Source organism: Odontesthes bonariensis, chromosome 2, assembly GCF_027942865.1.
Source record: "Odontesthes bonariensis isolate fOdoBon6 chromosome 2, fOdoBon6.hap1, whole genome shotgun sequence".
NCBI lineage: Eukaryota > Metazoa > Chordata > Actinopteri > Atheriniformes > Atherinopsidae > Odontesthes > Odontesthes bonariensis.
The window spans coordinates 17,636,364-17,658,480 of NC_134507.1; the positions used below are offsets into that span (position 1 = coordinate 17,636,364).

General features: G+C 39.7%; 1 protein-coding gene across 1 annotated transcript in view; it reads left to right on the forward strand.

The window, feature by feature from the left end:
• The window catches only part of LOC142394780 (protocadherin-15-like), a 211,494-nt gene that overhangs the window by 63,306 nt on the left and 126,071 nt on the right, over positions 1-22,117 (forward strand). Inside the window, exons 3-5 of the mRNA XM_075478392.1 lie at positions 1,652-1,770; positions 13,597-13,611; positions 15,560-15,625. Coding sequence (XP_075334507.1) covers positions 1,680-1,770; positions 13,597-13,611; positions 15,560-15,625 — 172 coding nt within the window. The 5' untranslated portion in view covers positions 1,652-1,679. The remainder of the gene's footprint in view (positions 1-1,651; positions 1,771-13,596; positions 13,612-15,559; positions 15,626-22,117) is intronic.

Genomic DNA, 22,117 nt, shown 5'->3' on the forward strand with positions numbered 1-22,117 from the left:
GGTAGCCTCTGTTGTGTTTTTTACATTAAAGTAGAAGTAGATTATTTAGATTATTCCCATTAGTAAGAATGCGTCTCAATCAGAGAATCTCTACAGTGTTGTCTCGTTCGCATATGAATGGGCAACTGAGCGATGTCCAGATGTCATTCTCCTTTTTTTTTTTTTTTTTGTTGCTCATGTCTGAGAATAGCTGAAGTTAAACAGAAGGAAATCACCGTCTCAGAGAAAATAAATTCCTGATAGTGTGAGTCAGACATATAAACATGCTTTGTTATGAGGGCGTCCTGCAAGTGAGCTTCAATTTTGGTGCGTGCCGCCGTACGTTAGAGGGAGAATGACTTAAAAAGCTGATTTCACAACTTTGTCATCTGCTCTGAGGTATTAGATGTCACATTTTCCTCATGGGGCTTCTTCTCGAACAGACAGAATCCTTCTGTTTCTCATATGGTCTCTTAGTCATCTTCTGCAGCTAAGAGCAGTGTTTGCATTCTGTGGAACTGTGTCTGTGTTGCATGGCAAGGCTCATGTGCACACGCTGCTTTGATTGTTATTACCTGTAGAGTCTGAACAGGTATGTTCACTTTAAATCTGGTCCATGAGTCTGGTCCATCTTACTGTATGGAGATAACTTCTTGCCTGTGTTGTACTTTGTGGTGAGACAAGGCTACAACATCATGTTCACATGTTTCGTTCATCTCTTTGTTAATAATTCAACCTGAAGTTTATTTATCTGTACCCTGAATTGGATTAGGTGGCTTTAGCAGATGGATGGATGGATGGATGGATGGATGGATGGATGGATGAAAGGTCTGTGCGGTTAGCCCTTGTAGATTTGGATAGAAGCTTTTGAAAAGGCTGCAGGTTAAGTGAATATATTTAAGAATGGATTCCATCAGCTTAAACGTATCAAAGATTTAAGAGAATCTTCTAATACCTTATCTTAAATCATAATATTTGTATATTTAAAGCATGTTGTATTTAGTTCTGTTGCCACTGTTTTGCTCTAATTTGCTTATTCTTATTCACAGCAAGCTAATAAGCGAAGCTTTTGCCACCTTTTGTTTAACCTGTGTATATTCATTATAAAGACGCACTCCTATAGGAAAGAATCATCAGGAGGATTCATCAGGAAAGAATTGCTCATTGTATACCTGTGTGCACCATGTAAGCTGAACCACACCCACCTGCATTGTCTCTTACAGGAGAGAAAAGAGAGCTATGCGCTCCGAATCCTCCAATGATAAATGAAGAGAGGTTCTATCTGAAAGGAATCCCCAAGATGGGGATTATTATTTTTATAATGAGGCTATTTTAAAAATTGGTTCTGAGTTTTTAAGGTTTTAAGTTGTTAACTTGCCTGCGGGACACAGGTGAAAGAAAGACTGACACTTTCCAACATGTGTGGAAAAATTCAAATCGGGGATGACTTTAGAAGCTATTATATAAGTATTACAGGAGTAGCTTCAGACATGTTCAGATATATGTTCCGGCAAAATACTGACCTAATGATAACGCTATAAATAGAACTGAACGTGTGCATTAGCCTGTGTGTTGGTCACAGCTGTGCATGCGAGGAGGCTTGAGAGTTTGCTGAGACAGGTATGGTGTTTGTCTTTTTTAAAATTTATTTATTTTTCTTTTTTTTGTGCAGGTGGGCCGGCAATAAGGCTTGACAGAAGATGCAGCGAGGGTGGTGGCTCGTCAGATGGCTGGGGACAGGAATGGCTGTCCTTTCTTTGCTCACGCACAGCTGGGGTCAGGACACAGAAGGTATGAGCAGCCAATGCTGTGCCGATCACACTCAGGCCACAGGTCACTAACGGCGCTGCTTATAGTGAGAAAGGAAAAGTTTATTTTTCATAAGGAGTCCAGCATGGTGGAAAACCTTTGTTGCCACTACATCATACTGTTGTTTCTGAAAAATGATGACAACCCCCCCCCCCTAAAAGCTTGTAAAATCTTGATACATTTTCCAGAAGGCAATTTTAGCTTGCAAAGTCATTTATCTTAATTCACTGTTTTGTGTGCTCCCAGTGGTAAATTAGCTATATTAGTTGGACATTACAAATTGTAAGCAATTAAAAATTTAGAAAAAAAAAAGTTATGGACTTAGTTTAAGTCAGTCTATTGTTACAGTGTTAGAATTATAGAGTTCTGAATGAAGTTCAGCACAATTTTTGGAAGGCCATAGAGATGAAAAGGTGCTCAGGTGAGGTTCCCACGTTGAGCATAATTCTGTAATGCAGATAACTTGGCTTTCACTGTGTTCTTACTGTTCTCCCATTTCAAATTTTACAAAAGTCATTCTTTAAAGAGAGGATTTAAATCCAACTTCCTCTTAACGCAGATGGCTGATCATACTAAAAGTATTTCCATTGTGGTTTTCAGGTCTCAGCTTTTACATTCTCGACTCACTGCGTTTGTAGCAGGTGACACTTAAAAGTGAATTCCTGCTGCATAGCATTCTCCTCTCCTTTAAACATGGCCTCACCACGAAGCTTCACACACCGAGGAACATTCTTCGGTTCCCACCTGAAATGCAACATTTTGGTTCACGTCAATTTTAAAGAGTCCTGCTTTGAAGTTCTAGCTGAGGGAGTAAGTCTCCTTTATCCCAGCCTCATTTCCTTTCTTACTTTCATGCCTCAGCAGCTTCTCCGGCATCCTTGAGAAGTTCACAAATGTAAAGACATTATCTGAAAGAAGCATTATCACTCTTAAAATAATTAGATTTAAGATTCTAGTTTTGAGGTTTTTCTTCCTTTGTTTAGGTGATTTTGTTTTAATTATCCTCCCTTTTTGTGAGCATGAACTAAGAACCAATTCAGTTTTTTTTATCCCTATGAAAAATTGTAAGTATTTTTCACAGATATTTATCACTGCATCTCTATTTTCTGAGCAAAAGTTTCTCACTTAGGCTCTGACCAGATCGATAGACCAGTGTTGTTGTATCGAGTGAGTAAATTAATTCACCTAAACGACAAAGTTAAGAAACACTCTTTATGAAAATGGGTTTCTGGGTAATTTATTTAGTTTATAGGATGAGAGGATTTTTGTTGCTTGAATTATCTTTTGGATTATGATGGTACTGTCATTGGGCAAGGGGCTGGGTACACTCTGGACAGGTCGCCAGCCCATCACAGAGCCACAAAGAGACAACACAACCACTCACACTCACTCCTAGAGACAATTTAGAGTCACCAGTTAACCTGACATGCACGGGGGGGACATGTAAACTCCACACAGAAAGGCCCCAGCCGGGATTTGAACCTGGAACCCCTTTGTAAGGCGGCGGCGCTAACCACCACACCATTGTGCAGCCTGTCGTAAAACATTATATGTTATTTATTTATTTTTTCGTGCAGGATAAAACCAGTACAGGGTGACAATTTTGACTGTTCACCAAACAGAGGTCTCTTGGCAAATAGAGCATCCTGCAAAAACACGTCAAACATGTCGGTATAGCTATACACCTGTTTTCTGCGCATACTATGAATATACGAGTGTATTTGTTGTGCATTTCTCCATTTTTGTCTCCATCTGACACTGCCTTGTGACCTTGTCGTATAGGCTTTTTTTCAGCTGATTATGGATGTGGCTGCAGCCTGTAATTTGACTGGTTGCAGACCGAAATAATTATGAGACCTGCAAATGAGGTCTGATTGGATCAGAGTGTGCCAGCAAATGACCCACTGTGTCATAGTTGCAGTTGCAGCTGTGAAAGAGTACATCTCAGAATGGATGATGTCGCTCAGTGCCTTTTATGCCACTGCGAGTCAGCCAGGGATGATCTTGATTTTAAGAATTTTAGGATTTACTTCCCAATGCTCCCCATCCCTCATGTTCTCACTCATAAATCTCCCTACTCTACCCAAGTCAAAGTGCTTTTGGCTTTTGACTGTCAGCTTTTTTTTTTATTCTCTGTTCTGTAAAGTTTAAAAAACAACAAAAAAAACCCAACTTTTTTTTAGTGTTTAGCTGTGGGGAGATTAGACTATTTTCAGTGGATGTCATAGTGCCGATTAATTCTTTAATCACAAGAGCTATTACGAATCTCCTCGTTCTAATTAATGTGAATGTGGACACAGTATGAGAAAATGAGCTTGACTTTTAGAAAACTGTGTGGTTTCTTTTACTAATCAATTAAATTGATTTGATGAGGAGGGGGGAAAAAGTTTGGTTATTTACTCTCATTTCATAAATCCATTCATGCTGGGACCTTATTTATGTGTGCCACTCTTATCACTTTTCTGTAATTGACTAAATGGCTCATTCCCTATGAAAAAGATCTTAAGAAATGTCTGAATCTGTCGAGACAATCTTGTCTGATTAGTCTCAACTAAGAGAAAACAGCATGAAGATATTTCAGACACCATTCTCTTCTATTTCCACAATTTCTCCTCCCATGTCATCTCTGTATTCTGTCACTTAATTTCATTCCTTTACACATTTACTGCTTTCAGATTTTGTTGATGATTCTGTCTCACATATGTCAGTCTTTCATGTACTCCGCCTAACTTGCAGCATCAGGCTCTGACTCTGCTGTCTTGTAGGCTCCGTGGTCTCTCATGCACTGTACTTCACGCATGTCTATCAGTTTCCGGAGATGTTAAACTCCAGTTCAAAGCACAGCAGACACATGTACACTGTCCATACCTCCTAATCCTTGCTTAACTAACTCCAGTTGTCAGATGAAAGCACATATGACGAACGTGCTTAACCACGCTTGTGGTGTTTGTGGTGAGGGGTGGATTAGATAACGTGGCTGTGGACACATCTGCCATCAGCCTATCTCCTTTTTTTTTTCATTCTACTTCCATCTCTCTGCCTGCGACCCTCTCTTCTCCTTCTTTCCCATCTGCACATCCATTCTGAGCCACGATTGTTTGTCTATTTTTGGGTTTGCTTGATTAGGGTCCAGATGTGCAGACCGCAGCAGCAGAGGTCTGTGGAGTGGGGGAGCAGTGGAGTGACAGAGGGAAAGGCTTTTAATCTGCTCGCCACTATGCTGTAATCAGGCTCTGAGCTGCACAAGAAGGGAGGGAGGGGGGGTCCACTTGGTACGACAGGGTCTCGTGCTGCCTGAGGTCTTTACCAATAGGCCCCTCTTGGAGCTCAGTATATGAGTATTTGAGTGCTGAAATGTTCAGTTGGAGTGTGATTGCAACCTTTGCCCCATCGTGTGGTTAGTCTCCCCGGGGGACAAAGTCAGGAGCAACAAGAGGGGAGTCTTAAGTGGAGGAGAAGAGGCTGGAAAAGATAACACATCAGCAAAGTATCCCCCTGCACTCCATGATCAGCCACTAATAATTTACGCGATGCTGCAGGCATTCATTTCTCATTTCCACCTCTGTCTCTCTGACATTCCTGTTACTTTCACAGTCTCAGGAGCGCCCCCCCCCCCTTCCCCATTCTCTATTCACCGCTTGCTGCTCATCCCTTTCCAGTTCATACCATAAGCAAATTCTACCCCACATGTGACCATTAAAGATGAGAGCATGCTCACAATAACAGCAAGAGGCCCCGCAGAAAGAGCCACACTTCTAATGATTTATAAGGAAAAAGGGAGAGATACAGAGAGAGAACAATTCAGAGACAGTGATTGCATTATTTTCATCCAGCACAGAGTGCAAAAGAAGCACAAACTGTCTCCACATCGATTTAGCTGCTTTTTTTTTTTCTCTCTCATGGAATAGTGAATTGCGAAATGTCTAGATTTGGGGGTGTTCTTCAGTTTTGGTTGTGCGCAAAGCAGAGGTGACTCGCAGAATCCCAACTATTATTTAGCCTAGTGTGGGTTTTAGCATTGGCTACATTGGAGTAACTGCAGCTGTCATGGTCCTGCGATAGATTGATTATTTAGCAGAAATGTATTGGTGTCAAATCAAAGCTGCAACAATCCCTTGATGGTAAAGGAAATTCAAGAGTAGTGCACATTTGAAAATACACATTGCTATTAAAAGTGTATAAAGAGTAATTAAAAAACTTTATTTTTTTGAAGGTGGTCCCAAAACTCTCTCTGGGCTGTTTCAACCGAGTGTTTTTCTTGTCTTGATAATGTGATAAAATCAAACATATTATTGCAAGACTTTCGTCCTTTGTCACGCAATCAGGGAAGGTCATTCACATGAATGTTGTCAACAATAAATGGGATCCTTCCGGCACCAAGCAGGAAATAAGTAGCAAGTTGAGCAGCCAGTAAACACGGATCAGATGTCAGGCTGACGCAAAAGCATTTTTAGGCCCCATTTTTCTCTCAGAAACATGTCCTTCTCTTCTGTCAGTCAGGGTCATGTCCATATTCTGCAGTCTCATCATTCTTTTTTTTTTTTTTAAATCTGTTTTTCATCTTTTAAAGTTCAGCCATGAGCATGAAAGAATGTTTCTCAAAAGGAATGTTGTCTATGCAATATTTTACACTACAATCCATTTACAGAACATTATCTCCAGAAATTAGAGGGTATGAAGCCTTAGTTTTCCAAATAATTTTTTTACTTTGAATTCAAGGTTTTCCCTTGACTATATAAGGAAATGCAACAGACCACTTCTGAAGGCATTAGTAGGCAAACTGGCTAATTTAATAGTAAAAACAAACATTCTTTAACCACTGAATGCTTTTTGCACTTGTGGAGGGTTTATTTATGGTAAACTACAAATGATAATGCACAGCTTCCACAGCTAACCCTTGCAGACAAATAGCTTCAGTCTTTGCTTATTATAACACAGGCTTTTCATCTGGCTCCTCGTCTGTTTTGACCTGCTGCCTTTCCATAAGCAGCCATTTTCTGGCAAAATAGGCCCCTAGGCAGCAGTTCCTTGCCAAGCACAACTGGACCTCCCCCAGAATGCCCCTCTGCCTCACCACAAATGGATCTGTGCAAAATAAACTCCATTAATTCTACAGGTTTGCTCCTTCTCCACTCTTCTCTGCAGCTGTTTTTTTTTTTTTTTAGTGGCATCTGGTCAAACCAGAGGTCAGCAAATGATCCTGGCATTACTCCCTTGGGTGGACCGCTGTGGCTGTGACTGTGGCTGTAAGAAGAAGAGTTTTCCCATCAAGATTTTCTTGCCAGAGTAACTTTCTATCGGCTCATTTTCTTATCATCACTGGGGGTTGATATTTATGCGAAAGGGCAGAACCGTTTATGATTCCATATGGACATACTGTATGAAACATTTTACGATAAGAGGAACAGTGTGTCGAGTTGGCAGTTTGCCATCCATCTAAAGAATGAGAAATGACTTCCCTCTTTCTTCTTCATTGCTTTTGCCCTTTCCAGATAATTTTTCCCTCTCTCTTTCCCTCAATTTTTTTTTTTTTTGCCAGTTCTTTGTGGCTTACTTTACTAGTTTTTGATGACTGCTAACATCTAGATGGGGCAATTGTGTCTCACAGCAGTTAGAGAAGTTATTTGAATTTCAAAGTTATCTAAATGAGTTGACATATTATAGGAGCTGTCGTGTTTTTTGTAAAGGTCTGCCAGATTGATTGAGATAGTGATGCCTCTAGGACCACACGACTTGTTAGGTGTCCTTTATAGTCTTTTTTTTTTTTTGGTTTTTTTGGAATTTGCTCCTCGGCAGCAGCTATTTGATTTATTGTTGGTTAAGAAGGTCCTTTTACAAAGGAAACCACAGGTTTCTATTGAATCCAGTGGCAGGTATAAATGTCCTTTGAAACTAAATGTCAGTGAGCAGAATTCATCTCATCTCGGCCTTCTTGCGTCAGCAGTGTAGCAGTTAATGAGCTGTCTTATAAAGACATGGATGCTTCAGAGGTTGTTTGGAGATTCTCATTTGAAAATCGTGATTAAATAACTCCAAACAGTATGTATGTGGGGAAAAAGCAAGCATATACTGTACATTACTGTATGCACGTGAAAGCTTTCATTTTCTATTAGTATGTGGACATTGTTTTCAAGCCCAAAAATTATTCCATAAGTCATAATGAGTCTCAGTACTAATATAGTTGGTCACTGTCACTATCATTTTGTTACTTTGTATGTTGTGAAATCAAATAAGGCATTAAAAAGTGGGCATTTAAAACTGGCCCAAAACTCCAACTTGACCGAATAGTCATGGAATGAACCGCAGCAAGCTTGATCCACATAGGTCCACAGTCAACCCATCCATTTATTTTCCATACCCCCTTTACCCCTAGTTCAGGGCCACATTGGGGGCTGAAGCCTATCCCAGCTGCCTTGGGACTAGAGGCAAGGTACACCATGGACAGGTCAGCAGTTTGTTGGACTGTGAGAGGAAGTCAGAGTAACAGAAAAACCCTATGCATGCACTGGCCAAACATGCAAACTCTACACAGAAAGCTCCCAGCCGAGATTGGAACCTGGAACCCTCTTAGCATGAGACAATGGTGCTAACCTCCACAGCACCATGCAGCCCGCCAGGCAAACAAGTGGACATAAATGATCTACAACTGATCAATTGCATTACATTGAATGGGACTGTGTCTTTGAAATGCAATGGAATGAGATGAGATTGAATTGAATGTTTCATAGCCTAACACCAGATGACACCTTCAGGGATGTTTTGGCAGCATAAATTGTCCCTTGGGGAAAAATAAAGTGATTTGAATTGAACTGAATTAAGGTTTACCTGCACAATAGGATGGACGTGGTTTTAGTGTTGTGGCTCATCAGGGCACACTATGTGATGGATTCTCTTCAGTCCTTAGTTGTTATAGTTTAGCAGGAAACCGTGTTGTTTTGTACAACAAGCATTCTCAAATTGACTGAGGCTTGTCTGCAATCATTTTCTTTCCACCCGAGTCATCTCAAGTCAAGCAGTAATCATTTTGTAATTGAAGTTTTATAGCTTCAAGGCAACATTGGTTGATTAGTTAAATTATCACTTCAGTTTGGTTCAAATGAACTCGAGGTCAAAATTAAAAGCTGAAGATTGTTTTGGAATTTGGTCTGTAGAGTGTACAGTGCCATGATTGCTTGTACTCATTAGTCAACCGGATGCCTCTTATTGATTGGCTCTAATTACCCACTATTAAACCTTTTTATTCCATCAACACTTCAAAATTTGTAGACTTTATGGAAAGTACTAGATCATCTTTTGATTTAGATCATTAACACCAGTGTCTCCTGTGACTTATTTACAGGAAATATTACTGTCACCCAGGACTAGACTAGAGCTGTCACGAGCATTGGTAAAATGTACAGATGTGAAAATATTAAGAGCACATGGAGGTAATGTTCCTGTGCCAAGGCTGATGAAAATAATTCCAGGATCCAGACCCAGATCTGAATCAACATCAATTCTAAGTTAACTGCAAAAAAATGCCTTGCTTATTCTTAAATATTTCTTGAGTTATCCTAGAACAAAGAGACAAACAAGCCAAACCAGCATATTGGCCTCCCGGAAGTGATTATAATTTCATCCCATGACTTTAGCCTTTAGTAAGCCTTTAGCGTTTCCATTTTACAAAGTTCTGTTGCCACTTCGCAATGAACCAAAAGAAGAGTGCTCAGGGAACACATCCTCCACCAAAGCCTTGGATTTATTTTGCTTTTTCAACTAGAGCGATCTTGATCTGCAGCAGCATTTAATGGGCATCTTGCATTGCCCTTGCTCCGAATGCGCACCAAGATTCATAAAATTTAGCTTACCGACAAACAAATTACAGTCATCTTATAACTTCATGCTGGTTCTTGCCTGGTTGGAGAAATTTCTCCAGGCAGTGTTCTTGCAGTTTGACACTGATTTAACACATTTCTGGGAAAATGCCCACAAAGTACAGTAATGGAAATGGATGTGGATTCTACTATATCTATCAGACTTAGTTGTTTGGGCATTACTTGTCTCTTTAACTGCTTGGTGAACATTTCTCTAATGCAAACTCATCATTTTGGTTTGATTTACTGTCCGAATTCCAGTCAGGTGCAGATTATTCTGCAAATATGCTAAATATTATTTCTCTACATTTTTTTATTTTTTTTTTAATCTAAACTCTATCCATTTTATTAAATCACCTGTATCAGCAAGTATCGAGACTCATGGAGGGCACATTAAACAGATGGGCAGTTCCATTTTATCATCCCCACATCATACAGATATTGTCAAGCATGCAGTTGGTTAAATAAATCTGCAGTAGCAAAGCTTTCAAATATCTGCCAGATGCAGTGATTAAATCTGACAGGATCAGGATCTGAAGGTATATCCAAATTTGCAGCTTGAGATCATTGTTCAGCATGAATAGTCAAAATGTCAATGATCTAATTTCCTATCTTTCTGATTGTATTGTTGTGATAGACCATTGTCTAAAGCTTTTACCAGTAAAACTTTATGAAATTCTACTGGAATTTCAAATAATGGCTACAATAAGTACTTGAATAATCAACATCATATGCTTTTTGTTTCCAAAATCAGGTTCCTGTCAAAATATACAAATGACTAGTTGAAAATTTACGGACCTGCATGGTGCATTAAGAGAAGGCACACTGCTGCATACCCTTGCTTCTGAATCTATTTTTGTAGCTCCCACGATTCTGCTCTGTGTTGTTTTCAGGTGCTTACCATTTTGCGGGGGAATCGAGTATCTTCACGTGACAGGGCACAGCTCATAGAATATTCACATTGTCCTCCCTTATCTGCTTTTTACTACATGCCTTTATCTGTCGCAGATACGCACTCAAAATAATGTGGCTACTGTATAAAATCCATTGTATTCTATAAAAAGAGCTGGATTTTCCTACTATAGTCTTAAATAGACTTCTCCACCAAAATATCTTATTTAGTTACGATTCACCTTACATCTCAATACATCATAACTCAGAAATTAAACTTTGTTCGTGTTGCGGATGGTAACATTTTAACCTGCATTATTTTTTTTTGGATACCAAAGGAGAGGGTGTACAGGAGGTTTGGTACATTCATTTATAATTCTAAAGAACTACAGGGAAGTGAACAGGCCAGTAAACAACTTGTTCTGTCAGTTCTCTAATTATACTGCAAGGCCGTTTCAATTAGAAAAATCTCATTCTTTTATGAGTTGGAAATGCGGCAAGAAATTGGGAATCGTATTGATTTTGTTGTGAACGTGACTATAAACCTAAGATGTTGAGTTTTTGTGTTTGTATTCACCGGCATTTGAATGCAACATTATGTTTGTTCTCTGATCACAGTATGGAGGTGTTGTCACTGCAATGGAGGTGCTATTCTTCATCTCTGTATGGCTCTGCCTCTTGTGTTGACTTCAGATCTTTCTCCCATACTGCCACAGACACTAGCACACACACACATACACACACACCTAGGGAAACATAGACACATTTTTGGATGAACAGACGCATGCAAAACTAACTAGACATGCTGTCTGTGATCCTTTAAGAATCTTCTCAAATGAGTGCCAGTAACTTCTAGACCAAATACGCACACACACTTTTCTACTTCGTCTTCATGGAGATTATATTTTCTCAGAGCAGACTCGCATACTTATTTTCCTGTTACTTGTTGTTTATGACTCGAATTGCAAAATGTGACCCACTTGCTCTGTTCCTCTTGTTGCTATTACAGGCAATCATTCTTTAGCAGACAGATGTAGGTTTCCCATTAAAGGGATAGTTCGCCTCTTTTGACATGAAGCTGTATGACATCCCATATTAGCAATATCATTTATGAACATTGACTTACCCCCCGCTGCTTCCTGTGAGCCGAGTTCCAGCTGAGTTTTGGCGTCCACGAAGGTAGTCCGGCTAGTTGGCTGGGGCTAGAAAAATAAAGCGTCTTGCTTCTCAAACAATATGCGTTCAAAAGAGTAATACATTTGCATCACAAAATCGTTCTTGATGAAAAAGTCAGACCTCACATCGCTTGGCGCTATTTTTGCCTCCCTTGATATCAAAGAAAAGGGTTACAACAAAAGGTGGAAACACTACAAATCTCTTCACCCACCTGTAACAGAACCACCGACTGCTGTATGAAGAGAGTGTCAAACTATGTGGTTCTGCTGCTGTAGCCAAAGGCTCTCAGTCCCCTTCTGTCTCTCTCCCAAAGCAAAGCTCGTTGGACCTTATACCTTATGACCATAAAAGTAAGAAGTGGCGCGATATAACTAAGGTGGTGGCATTCCATATTGCCAAGGATATGGTCCCCATAGCCGTGGTTGAGAAAAGGGGTTTCTTAAATATGTTCAAAGTAATCGACCTACGGTACAAATTGCCCAGCCGTAATCATTTTGCTAGAGTTCTCCCAGAGATGTATGCTACGTGCAGAAAAAACTTAGCGGAAAGACTAGCTAAAGGGAGCAAAAATTAAACAAAACGAAACCTACATAAATGGTTCATGGTGATTAATTGTATCGTGGAGTTACATACGTATTGTTTATTATCTTCTCTTGTATATATCTGTGCTTTCTTGAGCAAAAACAACTCAAAACGACTTGTGGCTTGGAGTTAGAACTGCACACTTTACCCGTTTTTTTTTTTTCTCCTTTTAATATTGTTATAATATCGTATATCGAGATATTGAGATAAAATATTGAGATATGAGTTTTGGTCCATATCACCCAGCCCTAATACACCTTAGTCTCACAAGGTGGATATGTGTTGATAACAACTCCTCAAGAGATTAGAAGTGGTTCTGTTTGCCTTTTAGCACATTATATGTTACCGAGAAAGAATAGTGATGGTAACATAAGGAGCAAAGTCACGACTCCCTGCATTGTTTGTAAATTTGAGCTCTCGATAAATTTGGTTCACGCCACTTGCTTCCATTAAATGTACAAAAAAAACTGAAAATGTTGTCAATAATTTGCATGAGCACTTCTTGTTGTAGCTTCAGGTTTTCATTGTCATTTATCAGCTAAATGTTGGGCGTATCTAATTTTTGAGAGCAGGAATTATTATTATTGCAGCAACATCGCATCAGGGCTTTTATCTCCGATAACTGTGGGCTTTTAAAACCACTACATTAGTAAGAGCTGATGGGCATGCATATTTGATAAGAAATCTATCTACTGTTTTGCACTTGGTAACAGGTGCACAGTTGCACAACAAGAGTCGGCAACAGGAGGTGAGTGTGAAACATTAGAGCGGTGACTGTTGATGTGGTGTTGCTCTGTCCATCTCTGATTACATGTAACGTGAGATGGTCCCACCTTACAGCAAGCTGCTCGAGATTCAATTTCTCAGAAGACGGAGACTGAGCAATTTAAAAAGAAAGCTGGAGCGTTGTACGAAAGAACTGGTATATACTGATTCCCTTGTCAAGACTTTTTAGCACCTAATTTACAGGCAGAATGTGTTTTTTACTTGATTCTTATGGACTCCACTGCTTCTTATGTGAAATATGGTCAGCCAGCAGCTACTGAGACCTGCTGAGTATGACTGTAAAAACTGCGTGTAGCTCCCCAACATTTCTCCAGTGAAGGCCTCCTCTTTATTTTCACCCTAAAACATGTGTCCCTTTTCTTCTCCTGTATTACCTAATAGTTCTTAATTTCTACAATGACATGTCCTTTTCTTTTCTAACTTCAGAGCTTTTCCTTAACTTTTTCATGCTTTTTTTTTTTCCCCCTTTCATGCTTCTGCTCTGCTTTCCTCTGGTTACACTAACCTCTGACTCCAACAGACTGGCAGTATGAGGGTAAGAGGGCAAGCCTCTGTTTTCCTTTTGTTTAATTATCTTTCTGTATTTTGTCATTTCCCTCACCCTCTCCTCCTGTTGAAAGGCATTTCGTTTCAAACTTTTTTTCACATCAGCTGCACGGTGTGTTTTCTTGCACTGTTCCTCTAGACGAGGCATTTCCATTTCTTCTGTCTCCTCCTTCCAACGTCCCTTGCTGCCCCATCTGTTGCTGTCTGTCAAGCTGTCATTACCTGTGTCCCATGTGTTCGTACCATCTAGCTGCTGTGACCTCCATCTGTGAAGCTGTGCTCACCTGTGCTCTGCTCATGATGCTGCCTCATGTTTTCACTGCCCTGTTTGTCTGATGTCAGAATCGTGCCGTCCATTCCTGCTGCTGTTTCTGCTGCAGCAGTCAATGATTGCACGTTGTAACATGAGCCACTGTAACAGCATTTTGATATTTATTTCATCAGACCAGTGAAATATTTAGTATCTCTGCTTTTGCAGTTCTGTTCTTATATTGCTGTTGGCAATACTCAGACTATATATCCGTTTCACTATCCAATATATGTAAATTGATTTATGAAAGCATCGCTTCTGTTGAAAACCTGCCTCTGTGACTCCAGTATTAAGCATTACATCAGGACATTTTGATAGGGATGCATTATGAAACTAGCTTTTTACAACTCTAAGTGTTTGGGGCACAGCTGTTTTTGACTACATATCAATTCGCTTAGTGGGGCAGTTTACAACCTCAGTTGATATATGGATAACGTTTTCTTTTTTTAACCTAAAACTTTCATGTAAAAATCCCTCAAAGAGAGTGTTTACGACCAATTTCAATCACATAGCTTTTTACAAATTGAATAAAAGTGATCCCGGTTATTACCAAACATTCAGTGAATTCTTTCTTTGCTGAAATTCTCTTCCAAGTTCAGTGAAAATTGGCTTTGTAATCTACGTGTCATTTTATTAGCAGATTTACGGCCATACAATCTCAATCTCAATCTCAAAGCCCCCCTAGGATTTAACGAACACCTCCTCACAGACTCTGTTGGCTTTACACCTCAGTGTTTGATGGTGTGCATTCACGAGGGCTTGAAATGGTTCAAAGATAAAGAATGTTACACCCTGTTGTGACAGCATACGCTGCCTGGATCATTTTTACCAAACCGTAACAAATCATAAAAGCTGCCAACATAACAAAGAGGGTGCTTGAATGAAAGTACAAACATCTCCCCAAGCAGCTGATAAATAACCACAAGAGTAACTGTTGCGAGATGCTGTGACATACATATAATCTTGCTAGCGATGTTCTTCCATGCACCATCCATGCTTAGTTTTTGTGAATTTAATCAAGGTCAGAACAAAATCTCTACAAAGTGGGTAGACTTACAGAAAGGGTGCATGACGTTCAAAATGTCACACCAAAGCCCTTTTGCACATGGCAGTTTGACTGTGGTGCAGCCCTGAGCACTCATGCACTTAGAGGGAAAAGATCTCAAAGTGAGTCATTTGTGTGGTGATTGGGATTTGGCTATACAAGTGATGCTGAATGAAAACCTCCCCCTTGGAAGAGAAAGGTAACTTAAATTACTCCTCCAATGTCATTTTTTTTAGTTTGTTTCGGCTGTTGGTGTTACACAACTGAGGTTGGAAACTGGCTTAATTCAGAAAAAAAAAAAAAAACTGTGACAAAATGTCAAATTTGAATGTTGTGAAATAAATTTGAGATTGTAGCATCGATTTAAAGTCATCAATTTCGTGGATCTCAACATTGTGCTTAAAAGACCCTGGTTACCTGTAGTTATACACAGTATATACTCATATTTACTCTTCTTTCATTTTATTCTAACTATACAATGAAACACAGCTTATCATTGATGTCCTTCATGTGGATAACATTGTTTGATGAATAGTAATGAAGCCTATTTTGTGTTGACTCACCCTCTTTTTGCATATGCAGAGTGTAAACTGTCCCGTCCTGGCCCCCCTGCAACCATAGTGACCATTGATGAGGAGAGCCCAAACGGTATGTACCAAACACTTCCTGTTTCTCAGTATCTACTTCACATTGTACAACAGTTTGGTAAAAGCTGCTTTTCTCAGATGGAGGGGAATATACTGTTGGGGTTGTTTTTGCACTGCAATGGGTGTTGCTTTGGTAACAACATACAGTTTAATACTCCGTGAGCCTGTCGAGCCTTATAGTGAGTAGAGGATCAGCAGACTCTTGGCGTTGGCTATAATTCCGATTGCGTTATAAATCAAAGTTTATTAAATTGTGGTTGCACTCTGTTTGTACTGCTCTCCCAAAACAAAGTAAAAAGGTGGGGTGTGTTTGTGTGTGCATGTATACAGATGGTGTTTGCCACACAGAGGAGATATGGGGCTCCATTAATGAGTTGTCTGCTCCCTGCACAGGTTGTACTTACTGTGGTTACCTGTGCAACAGCGGTGCAGGAATCACTCAAGCGTACATGAGACATGCAGCACTTGAGTGGGTCAGCTGAAACTCTTCTCCTCCTCCTCGTCTTTCCTTTCCTTGTCTTCTGTCTGGCCTCTCCATCACCTGCATCTACTTTTCAGCTATCTAGTTTTAACCTCTCCTCCTTTCTAACCCTCTAGGCTCTTAGCTTTGAGTTTTGAGTGTCTGCCATCATCATTTTGTGGATGAGTGGGTGTGTTCTTGCCGTTATGTGCTTGCATACGATGGGGACTGCTGACTGTGGCTTGGGGAGGAGCAATATGTTCATTAAGGGAATGAGAAAAGCTTTTCACTAAATAGAACAGGTGTGCGTTTGTATCACTCACTTCCCCCCGCAGATATTAGCACGGCAGGTTAACAGAGTTTAATGATCAGCTCTCACTACAGATGGCATCCAGCACTTATTTAAACAGTCAAAAAAGCATTTCACAGATGCTCTGCTTCTCTGCAAAACTGTACGTATTCTCAGCGCTGCTTTGTCAGTGGCTGCATGTCTTGTAGAGAGAGTAGTTGTGTGCACATATGCCTTATGTGCATATTTGTATACCAACTCTTCTAATGGGCGTTTATGTATCAGATGGGGTCATTCATTCGTCAGTGAAATAGCCCACACTTCAGGCTGTCATTCGGTCTCAGCAACGCCTTTCTCTCTGTGTGTGCAGCTGTGATTTGGGGCATTGATCGATTACTGGGGGAATTTGTGAGCTGGGTGTAGCCAAGTCCGTATCCGAAAGCCTCTCTCACCCAACATGTTCCCATGCTCTGTGCAGGGGATTTGCACTAATCTTTCTCATAAAGCTCTCATTTACCTGGGATATGGGTCTCCTCTGGCGCCACCGTGGTTTTATTTATCTCTCCACGATGAAACGGGCCAGAGCCGGTCCTCCCCATAATGGAATGTAAAACAGGCGACCCGCCGTTATTGACCAAAGCAATTATCCTTCTAAATGTGTTTCATCTATTCTATTCTGTAACACAGACACAGCACAAATGGCACATAATAAGATTCCATCTTTTTTTGAGCCTTTGCCTTTTTATTTGTACCTATCTGTGAGTAGCAGAGAAAGCAGCATAATCCCCTGTCTGTCTGGCTTTGTTTTTCAGGTCAGAAGATAGACATACAAGTAAAAAAATACAAATAAAAAAATTAAATATTTCTCTCAGCTTTACGAAAGAATACAATTTTTTTTTTTTTTCTGAACCATAAGTCAATGAAGTAAAGCATTTCCAAGTGCACAGAGGTGTGCTGCCCATAGACGTTGGTCATTCAAGTCACAGTACGTTATCAACAGCTGTTCATTAATTGATTGTCACAGCAGAATTATATTTGACCCAGTTAGAACAACAGCCCTCTGCATAAACATTGGGATATAAGCACCCTTTCCAGCTCCTTTTTCATGTCGGTTTACTGTGTTTTTACTCTGGAAGGTTTTCACTTTAGAAAAAAACTGGAAAGCCACAAGGGGATAGAAAGCCAGTTGCTCAAATTAAGCGTAACATGTTTAATTTATCTGAGCTTCTGCTTCTGCAGACCCACTGACAGGTGCCATACACATAAAAAGTCTTTCTCTCTAGTGGGGGGGGGTCTCTATTGGGAAGACAAAGCTTGTTTTCTATGTACGGCTTTGCTTATTCAGTCTATGAGTTAAATCCTAAAGCATTTAATCAGATTGAAGAGATTTTTATCTCATTGTGCAGGGGCAGCTGCATGTGTGGAGGGAGAAAAGAAGTAGAGGCAGAAGTGTATTTTTCCATTGACAGAAAGCTTCCTAGTACAGCAGTGGGGAGCCACTGTGTCCATGAATGAGGATCCTGTCTTCTAGCTTTTATCTTGTCTCTGCAAATTTATGATTTGTATCAACTATTGCCTGAAGCATATGAGCTTCTTCTCAGCACTCTTCTTATTGAACAGCAGTGGTTTATAGGATATCAGAAATGAGTGTCACTGAAGGGCCTCAGTAAAGTGAAGTCAATTTAGCATTCTTTTATGCAATGTGCCGCCAAGGTAAAGTCACTTTAAATGCTCATAAATAATTGCATTTTCATGGAGGCGGACACCTTCATAAATAGACTCCACAGGGAGATAATACAAGTAATCATATCACTGAAATGTATGCTTTTTTTGCAAGCAATGGGAAATCAAATATGCTTGGTTTTCTTTCACACAATAAATCACCGAGCATGCGTTTACACACAGTGTTCTGCTCTGCTCAGGTTACTGTGGTAATCTTTTTTTTTTTGTAATCCACTTCTAATTTTAGTTACAGCAGATTTGTCTATAAAAAGATTCAACCATAGCCATCATGATATACCTAAAAGTCATTGTAATTGCAAGCTCTCTGATTCATTGTAAGCCTCCAATCAAAACTACAGTCATTGCCTTCCTTGAGATCTTGTTTAAATCTTGCAAATCTCTCTTGTCATTGAAATAATTGGTCGATGGTAAATTTGTCCATTTTCACTGCAGCTTACAAGCCTTTATTCAATTCAATTATTTTATCTAGGCTATGTGCAATCTTTCAAATACACAATTAAATGCTGCTGGCTTTCATTTATATTCAATCAATGTACAAGGTTGGTTAACTGTTGGTTTTAAGGTGTTATGCAACACTCCATCACAAGCCAGTTATAGTTGCAAAGTTGTTAACCCACGTAAAGGAGGACATTATGGAAAATAAGATGTTCCAGAGGCCCCAGAAACAGAAGTGCAGTCCTCCAAAGCCCTCCTAAGTGTTCAAAAACAATTTAGTAGCATGGACAGGACAATCTTTGTTCTTTAACACTTAGTTTGACTCCAACACCAAGCACGTTTTTGTTCAATTTGTCCTTTTTTTTTATGAAAAAGCTAAAAGAATATCGACACTTCATGTTTGACATTAGCTTTTTTAATGTTCTGTTATTCAGTTCAACCAAGGAATCCAGTGGTAACCCAATGAAGATTTGACATGTAATGGAAAAGATCTGTGAATAATGTATCTCAAACTTTTTGACCCATTGTTATAGTGCTCAACATACAAATATCAAAATTTGCTAGATGCTTCCTTAGCCTCTGCAATAACTTTAATTGGCTTTATTCTTACCCAATTCTGCTGGGAAAAAAAAAAAGTGACAGTCGTAGATAAAACTACTCCATTAAGATAATGATTAACTTTGAGGGCTCTGAGTCACTCCAGCACAAAGTATTTTATTATTTTTGGCAACTTTTGTTCTTACAACTGCTTAAACATAAAGCCTTTTTTTTTTTTTTTTCTTATCTCTGCCTCTTCTTGTACACCTCACAACTTTGCACTAAAGTCAAAAATATGTTGCTCACAGACTAAATGAAGTAACAACTGCAGCAGAGTGTGCATGATGGCAAAAGTAAACCACTTCAAACATGTGCAGTGTTTTTAGAATATGCTTCTGTTTTTAGTTACTGCTCATTTAGCTAGTTCATCCTTGACATAGCATTAAAAGATTTGACAAACCTGAAGATGTAGAGAGCCGACTGTGAATATCATTGCTACCCTAAAGGTTTCTCACCGCATCTTCTTGCTCTCAAAGAGCGATGCCGGTTTTCCTCCTGAGCAAAATATCCGGCCCTGGTTCACAGGATTAGCTGGTATTCACAGTTCTTTGAGGAATCTCTCAGAAAATTTTAAATGTTTCAAGTTTAAATAATTAAGAGTATGATATAGCTTAGCAAATTGTTTTTCTCAGCCACCAAGGACTCATTCGTTTCTCTTCTTATGCTTAATTAAATCCTATACACTGTTTCTCTCCATGTAGCATGATATTGGTTCAATCATAATTACTTTATATACAGTAATATGTTGCTTTGTTGATCTCTTTCAGAGCATTTTCTCTCTTAATATTTGTTTATTTGATACTTGTTTCTTTATTTTCTGATACACCCTGAAGGAGCTTTAACTTGTAGGAGATTCAAGTATTTACTTTAACTTTAGGGTCAGTTTGTTTATTTAAAATAGAGCGACTTGAGTAATTTCTTAAGGTGTTCTGTTAGTTGGACATGAAAGGTTGTAGCACTTCAACCAAGGTTAGTCCAGAAGTGGCCCCCATGGCACTGTACAATAGCTCACTCTGATGAATCTTCCAACACTTATAGTCCTCAATGCTATTGGATTCAAACAATGGTAGTTGTCAGAGGGAGTGCAAATGGATATGTGCAGCTTTCAGTGTTGTCTTGTACAGGGGTAAGTCCTGTGGTAAAGGTTATCATTTGTGCCTTTTCTACCAAGAGTGGTGAAAAAGAATCGATCCCTGTAATGAAGAGAAGGATGAGCCGTAGTGTTCCACTGTTTTCCCACAGTTAAACAAAGTTATCCAGCTGTCCCTTCAGTGTTGAAGCTGCCTTTGAGATTATATCATTGAAATGCTTGCAGTTTAGGTTAGGGGCTCTTCCTGTGACAGTCACACAAACGCACAACAAAAAAATCATGAAAAATAAAATCACTGATATTGACACAATGCCATCTGACTTCTTTAAAATTACTGTAAGCTCTGTCCAAACAGATTTGCAGCAAATAATAAACTGCTCACTTCAATCAGGCACGTTTCCTAAAAACTTAAAAGTAGCTGCCATCAAGCCACTCCTAAAAAAGACAACATTGGATGCTACCATTTTAACCAACTACAGACCCATCTCAAATCTTCCTTTTATAGCCAAGATTGTTGAGAAAGTGGTTTTTAATCAACTCAGTAACTTCTTGAACTCCGGTGGACTCCTTGACAAATTTCAATCAGGCTTCCGACCTCACCACAGTACAGAAACGGCTCTTATTAAAGTTTTATATGACATAAGGTTGAACACTGACTCATGCAAGGTGTCAGTTCTGGTATTGTTGGATCTCAGTGCTGCATTTGACACTGTGGATCACAGTATACTGCTGAACAGGTTGGAAACCTGGGCAGGACTCAGCGGGATAGTCCTAGAATGGTTCAGGTCCTACTTGGAGGAGCGGAGTTATTTTGTGACTATTGGAAGTAATCAATCTGATTGAGTGGCTATGACATGGGGAGTTCCTCAGGGGTCAGTTCTTGGACCCCTTCTGTTCACTCTATACATGCTGCCTTTGGGTCAAATTCTGAAGAACTCTAAAGTCAACTACCACAGCTATGCAGATGACACACAGATATATCTGGCACTGTCTCCAGATGACTGCAGTCCTAAAGAGTCATTTTGCGACTGCTTAGAGCAAGTCAAAAAGTGGATGAACCAAAATTTCCTTGCGTTAAATCAAGAAAAAACTGAGGTCATTGTGTTTGGCAACAAAGAGAAGAGGTTTGCTGTCAGTAAACACCTTGAGTCACTGTCTCTAGAAACTAAAGACCAAGTCCAGAACCTCGGCGTGCTGATAGACTCAGACCTGACCTTCAACAATCATATCAAATCAGTCACCAAATCAGCCTTTTATCAACTTAATAACATATCCAGAATTAAGGGTTTCATGTCCCAAACAGATCAGGAGAAGCTGATTCATGCTTTCATCTCCAGCAGACTCGACTACTGTAACGGTCTTCTGACTGGACTCCCCCAAGAGTCTCAAACAGCTGCAGCTCATTCAGAACGCTGCAGCCCGAGTTTTAACCAGAACAAAGAGATCAGATCACATCACCCCAGTTCTCAAGTCTTTACATTGGCTCCTGGTCAGATACAGAATAGATTTTAAAGTTCTGCTACTCGTCTACAAATCACGGAATGGTTTAGGTCCAGAATACATGAATGACATGCTAGCAGAGTATAAACCCAGTAGAGCTCTGAGATCTACTGACTCAGGTCAGATAGTGGAGCCCAGAGTTCAAACTGGACCCAGTATAGCAGCTTTTATCTGTTATGCTGCACACAACTGGAACAAACTACCAGCAGAACTGAAATCAGCCCCAACTGTAAGCACTTTTAAATCCAGGTTAAAAACATTTCTCTTTCGGTGTGCTTATGGTTGAGTTTATATTTTTCTTTTTCTCCTCTTCTTTGATTGCTTTTAACTGTGTTTTTTAATTTTTATTCTATTTTTTAATTCTCTTTAAATTGCTTGT